Raw genomic sequence first — 7056 nt, forward strand, 5'->3', positions numbered from 1 at the left:
TAGTTCACTCTGTGTTAGTTTAGGTAGGTCATGTTTTTCTAAAAATGCATCTATTTCCTCTCGATTTTCAAATGCATATGAGTACAGCTCTTTGTTGTATTCTGTTATTATCCTTTTTTACTTCCATTTGTTCTGTTATGACACAATCTGTATCATTTATTATGTGTGTTATTTATTTGTTTCCCTCTTTTCATTAGATTCGTCAGTAGTTTGTAAATTTAATTAATCCTTTCAAATAACCAGCTTCTTATCTCGTTGATTCTTTTTGTTTTTCTGTCTTCTACTTCATTAACTTCTGCTCTAATCTTTATTATTTCTTTTCTTCTGGGTACTGTAGGCTTACATTGGAGGTCCGGAGGTCTTTATCTAAATGTTGGAATTGTGTCAATTTGTTGGTTTTATTTCTTTTTGGATGTGTACATTTATTACTATAAATTACTCTCTCAGAACTGCTTTTGCTGTAGCCAAAGGTTTTGGTATGTTGTATTTCTGTTCTCATTTGCTTCTAGGATTTTTTTTTTTATTATTATTGCACATTTTGTTTGTTGTTTTAAGCATACTGCTATTCCATTTTCATGCATTTGTTTTTGTTTCCTGGATCTTCCTATTGTTGATTTCTAATTTTGAAGTGTTGTGATCTGAGAAGATGGTTTGTAGTGTTTGATGCTTTTTTGTTTATTGAGACTTGCTTTATGGCCTAACACAGTGCATTCTGGAGATGCTCCTTATGCCCTGGAACACTATGCATGTTGTGCTGTTGTTGTGTTGAAGTGCTCTGTACAAATCTATGAAGTCAAGTTGATCGATTTTGTTGTTTAGTTTCTCTGTGTCTCTGTTGAGTTTCTTTCTAGTTTTTTTGTGCTTTTTCAAAAGTGGTGTATTAAAAATATCCCACTATTGTAGAGTTGTCTATCTCTGTCTTTAAACCTATTGGAGTTTGATTTATGGATTTTGAGTTCTTTCATTGAGAGCACATATATTATGGTTATGTACAATTGTTCAATGGATACTTTAATTATGAGACAATGATTATGCTGAGTCTTTTCTTATAGTTTATTTTAACAGTGGTTAATATTACTATTCCTGCTCATCTTTGATGGCCATTAGCTTGATATATTTTTTCCATATTTTAATTTTTAATCAATGTTTGTCTTTGTGTATAAGGTATATATTTTGTAGATTGCACATTGAAGGATCCTGTTTTCTTATCCATATTGCTACTCTCTGTCTCTTGACTGGTGCATTTAATCCATTGACATTCAGTGTAATTATCAATTGGTATTCATTGATTACAGTCATTTTGCTGTGTGTGTTGTTTGTGATGCTTCTAGTTTCTTTGTTTGGATGCTTCATGTGCTGAGTTCATTTTTTGTGAGTGCTTTTTCTTGGCAAATTATCCGTAGTTGTTTTTTTTTTTTTTAATTATCCATAGTTTTAATGTTTGAAAAATCTTCATGGATTTTCCTTTTTTTGATTTGATGTGAAGGTATATTATTTTCTTTTAGATGACCCTATTCTTTATTAATTTCTTCCCCATTTTTAAATGGTATGTTTTATCTTGTAATCTACCTGATTTCCTCACCACCTGTAACTATAACTATGTTCTAGAACTCGGTAACTATACTTTTCCCTCCCTTCACTTTGTAGTTGTCCTGGGCATAGATTAATATTTCTGATTCCCTATTTTCAGTACTGTAGTTTTGTTCTACTCTGGTTCACTTCCATTATCTGGACTGTATTCCATGTGGTGTTGCCATATAAGTCAATCTCTGGTTGTTGTTTGGTAGTGTTGGTTCTTGGTCCAAAGAACTCCCTTTAGTATATTTTGTAAAGTTGGCTTGGTTTTTACAAATTCATTTAATTTCTGTTTATCCAGAAATGTGATTTCACCATCATATTTGAGGGACAGCTCTGTTGGGTATATGATTCTCGGTTGGCAGTTTTGTTTTTCAGAGATTTGTATATGTCACTTTGCCTTCTTGCCTGCATGGTCTTCTGAGAAATCAGAGCTTAATCTTACTGGTTTTCCTTTGTAAATGGCATTTCATTTTTCCCAAGCTGCTCTCAGGACTTTTTCCTTGATTTTAAAGGGTTTGATTATGATATGTGTTGGTGAAATATCTTTTGTGGTTTATCCTGCCTGGTTTTTTTCATGTTCTTGAATGCTTATCTTTCATCTTTCAAAAATTTAGGGAAATTTTCTTCCAGGAACATTTTAACTATCTTTTTTCTGGTTTTTGTTGTCTCTTCTTGTTCTGGAATTCCGATCACCCATTGGTCATGCCATTTCAAAATTTCCCACATGAATCTTTGGCTTTCTTCAGAGTTTTTTCATTTGTTTATCTGATTGTTCTAATATACTAGTAATGAGAGATTCATCTTTAAGCACACCAATTCTCACTTCCATTGATTCAAATCTATTCTGCTGCCTTTTCAGTGTAGTGTTTATTTCTGATATCTTAGTATTAATCTTCTGAATTTCTTTTTGCAGGTTTTATATTGTCTTCAATCCTTTATCTATTTTGTTTGATTGTTCCTGTAGTGTTTTTCTGAATTCTTCCTTGTTTTTCTTATCTTTTCTGTCAGTGGTCCAGAGGTGCCTGAATGTCATTCTCCTAAACTCTTCTTCAGGCAGTTCCAGTACATCTTTTTCCTCAAAAACATTTTCTAACTGTGCCTCTTGGTTGTTTGTTTGAGTATTCTGTCTTGTTTTTTCCTATGAACAGAGGTTGTCTGTTGCTTTTGAGGCATTGTGATGTTGTATTTGTATTACGTTGATGAATGCATGTGGTGTATTCTTAGGCACTCATCAGCTGCCTTATGGTGGGTCTGATCAAGAGATGAACTTGTTCACTGTTCTCTGCTGTTTGTGTAGTTCAGGTCTGGGTGGATTTAGGTGCTGTTGGTTGTTGTTTATCCAGTGTCTAGTGGGTGGTATTGATTCTATCTCAGTTGGTGGAGCTAAACAGGATACAGCTGTGGTTGGGTTGTATGGCCACAGTTGTTGTCTCCTTTTGGGTGAAGCAAGAAGAGAAAACACTCCCACAAAAGAGAAGGAAACAAATCAAGAAAAAAAAAACAAAAAAAACCCCGAAAACAACAGCAGAAAAATAAGTGGAATTCTTCTTTGCCACATACTGGCCTCTTGTTTTCACAGCTGCCTAAGAAATTTCAAGGTGGTTCCACTATGCGTGTCTGACCTATAACCAGCCTTTTTTCTTTTTCTTTCCCCCACTTTTGTCTTTCCCACTTGTTCATTCAGCCACTTTTCCTAGTGAGAGCTAGCTACTTCAGGGCTGGCCAGTGCTGATTTTGCAGATTTGGAGCAGGATCTGCCTCAGTAGGGCTATTGCTGCTTTCTCTTCCTCCTCCAGTTGTGCACAGAACCACCATACAATACTTCCTGCCTGGAAAGTGGGACCTTTCCTTGAGGTGAATACTCAATAGAGGTAAAACCTTTTGTAAACAGTGGGTGCAAGGAACCAGAGAGAAAAAGAGAAAAAAAATCATACCTCTGTAAATCACAGGCAGGTGTCTGTAGCATGAATTTTTTTTGTCTGTTAATCTGCTCACACATGCCCAAAATACCTGTGATGTATTCCGTTGGCCACCCCAAACCAGAAGTCACCTCCTTTCTTGCTGTGTCTGTTTAACTTTCTCTCCTGGTAAGAACTCAATCCACTTAGTTATCACTTTATCTGAAGCTCAGCATTCCAAGACCATCTTCTGAATCTGTCTCTTCCAGTTTTTTGTATCCTTGCACCAGAGATTCTGCAAACCTTTCTGCCTTGACCTCCATCTACAACTGCTGTCATTTTGCTGTGTGCTTTGTTATGGTGCTACTGGGTTTTTTCTTGTACCTAATTTTCTGCAGTGAGTTAATTTTGTTTGTGGGTTTTCTTTTCATTTCCATTTATGTTGTGCTAATGTTTGCTATATATTTCTGATTTTCCTGTTTTAAAAAAATTTTATGTGCAGGTATATTCATTTTCTTTGAGGTTACTCTGTAATTCACTATTATTTTTCCCTGTTGAAAACAGTCTGTTTTATCTTGAAATCTAATTGACTTCCTCACCATTTGCAAGTTCTGTATCTACACGATTCCTTCTTTTTTCTTTGTAGTTGACTTCATTATAACTTGGAATCTCTGATTCCCTAGTTTCAGTCCTATAAGTTTGTTTCACTTTATATACTGCTACATGTTGATTGAGTTCTGGGTGCTGTTGTCATGTATGATAATCTCAGGTTGTTGCCTGCTGTTTTTGGTTCTCAATTCAAAGAACATCCTTCAGCATTTTTTTGTAAAAATGGTCTGGCATTACAAATGCCTTTAATTTCTGTTTATCAGGAAACATCCTAATTTTGCAGTCATATTTGAGGGACAGCTTTGTTGAGTATATGATTCTTGGGTGGCAATACTTTTCTTTTAGAATTTTGTATATATCATACCATTGCCTTCTTGCCTGCATGGTTTCTGCTGAGAAATCAGAGGTTAACCTTATTGATTCTTCTTTTAGAGGTATGTCTTGGTGATTTTTTTATTATTATTATTATTTTTTTTAATATGTCCTGTTTGGGGTTCACTCAGCTTCTTGAATGCTCATCTTCTTATTTTTCATGATGTTAGAGAAGTTTTCATTCAACAGCTCTTTGATAAATTTCTCTCTGCTTTTTATTGTTTCTTCTTGTTCTAGAACTCCAATTACCAATAGATTGTTCCTGTTCATGGTGTCCCACATAATTCTTAAGTTTTCTTTGGATTTTTCTCATTCTTTTTTTTCTGATTATTCTTGAATACTAGTATTGTTTTTGTTAAGTGCTGTCGAGTTGTTTCCAGCCCATAACAACCCTATATACAGTTTCCAAGGAGCAGCTGGTGAGCTTGAACTGCCAATCCTGTGGTTCAAAGCAACTTTACAGTCCAGTGCATTAGCCCACAATACCACACCAGTACTCCTTATACCTACAGCACTTTGTATTCCCAGGCAGTCTCTCACCCAAGTCCTAACCAGGCCCAAGCCTGCTTAGCTTCTGTGCTCAGAAGGGACTGGGTGCATTCAGGGTAATATGGCCATGCTAGTATTAAGAGATTTATATCCAAGCTCACTAACTCAGGCTTCCGTTACTTCAAATCTACTCCTATGCCCATTCAATGTACTGTCCATTTCTGAAATCTTATTAATCTACTGGATTGTGTTTGCAGATTTTGTAATGTTTCACATTTTACGTTTATTTTGTCTGTTTGCTCTTGTAGCGTTTTCCTGAATTATTCTAAAGTTTTTTTTCTGTGTTCTCGTTGGTTTCCTCAATCTTTATGTCAATTCTTTGAAGGTACCTAAATGACATTCTTTTACATTCTTTTCGAGTTAGTTCCATTACCTTTTCTTTTTCAGAAAACATTTTCTGCATCTTGGTGCTTTCTTTGAGCCATTCTCACTTGTTTCTTTGTGTTAGCAAAAAATTGTCTGTTGTCTCTGAAGCATCGTGGTGTTGTTGTATTTGTTTTTAATTGATGGTTGTATGTCAATGTGTTCTTAGGCTCTCAACAACTACCTCCTGTGGGTGGAGGTGGGTGTAGTTAGAAAATTGAAGTGTGTATATCATTCTCTTATGCAGTTTGCGCCTTTCAATTTATGGGGGGCGGGGGGTTGGCTGATGTTGGCTGTTAGGTATTGTTGATCAGGTGGTACAGGAGTTATTATTGGCCCTTGCCCTGTTGTTGTTGTTGTTGTTAAGTGCCATCGAGTCGGTTCCGACCCATAGCGACCCTGTACAGGGTTTCCGAGGGTATAAATCTTTACGGGAGTAGAAAGCCTCATCTTTTTCCCGCGGAGCAGCTGGTAGTTTCGAACCGCTGACCTTAAGGTTCGCAGCCCGATTCGTAACCACTACGCCACCAGAGCTCCTTGGCCCTTGCCCTAGTAGGTGATATTGCAGCAGTTTCAGTTGTGGCTGGGCTTTGTAGGCATGGTTGCTGTCACCTCTTGGGTAGGAAAGAGAAAACCCCTCTCACATAAACACAAAAGAAAACAAAACAGAATAAACAAACAAGGAGCCAACTTTGGAAAGAGAAAAAATAAATGAATAAAGACAGAAACCAGGAAAAAAAGAATAAATAAAGACTAAAGAGAGACAGGGAAGTGGAGGTATAAAAGAGAAAAACACAAGTTAAAATTAAAAAAGAAGACATTTTAAAAAACAAAAAAACTTAACTAAAAAGAAATAAGGGAAAGGAAAATGGAGATATAGGAGAGGAACGAAAATGAAACAACAGCAACAACAAAAACAAACAAACAAACAAAACACATAGAAAGACCAGGGAGAGGGAAGATGAAAAGAAAAAGTAGAGGGTAGTAAAGAAAGATCAAAAGAGGTTGTAGGAAAAAGAGGGGAAATGAGAAACAGAAGAAAAGAAGGAAAAACAGAAGTGGAGATAGTCCATTCAAGAAAATGGAAAGAGAAAAAGGAGGAGAAAGAATAAACAAGCAAAAACAATGAAACGACATAAAGGGGAAAAACCCAAAACCCAAACAAAGAAGCAGCAGTGCAGCTCTTGGTTCTGAGGAGGAGAAAACACTTGGGGTTCCCAAAAGCCAAGGAGCTCACGAGGTAGGTCTGGGAGTGATGAGACACTCAAGTTTCCGGCCCTAGATGGAGGCCTATTGGTCTCAGTGTTATCTGTGTTCAGAGCACTCAATCTGGAAATAGATCATGGAGATCCTTCATGGAGCTGGTTTCAGTTTCCATTAGGACCATTTGGTTGTCTTTTATAACCATAATTTAACACTATGTGTGACAACTAAACCATTGTGTTTAGAATCCTATGAGTTATACTGATTAATGTAGGTTATATTAAAAATTAAGACATTGTTATTATGTCCAGTTTATTTATTTGACCATTTTTCTTGTTTCAGGGCTTTGAGGACTGTTTGGTATTTGATGAGTTAATGGAGAAATTCAATAATGACCTTAGTAAGTAAAACTTCTCAATTCTAAGTTGGTGATTAATTGGGGACCTATTGCATCTCAATGTAAAGAAAACAAAAATCCTCTCCA

The 7056-nt window shown here is 36.1% G+C and overlaps 1 protein-coding gene across 1 annotated transcript in view; it reads left to right on the forward strand.

The window, feature by feature from the left end:
• The window catches only part of KMO (kynurenine 3-monooxygenase (kynurenine 3-hydroxylase)), a 170067-nt gene that overhangs the window by 155346 nt on the left and 7665 nt on the right, over positions 1-7056 (forward strand). Inside the window, exon 12 of the mRNA XM_006868580.1 lies at positions 6915-6972. Coding sequence (XP_006868642.1) covers positions 6915-6972 — 58 coding nt within the window. The remainder of the gene's footprint in view (positions 1-6914; positions 6973-7056) is intronic.

Source organism: Chrysochloris asiatica, unplaced genomic scaffold, assembly GCF_000296735.1.
Source record: "Chrysochloris asiatica unplaced genomic scaffold, ChrAsi1.0 scaffold00119, whole genome shotgun sequence".
Classification (NCBI taxonomy): Eukaryota; Metazoa; Chordata; class Mammalia; order Afrosoricida; family Chrysochloridae; genus Chrysochloris; species Chrysochloris asiatica.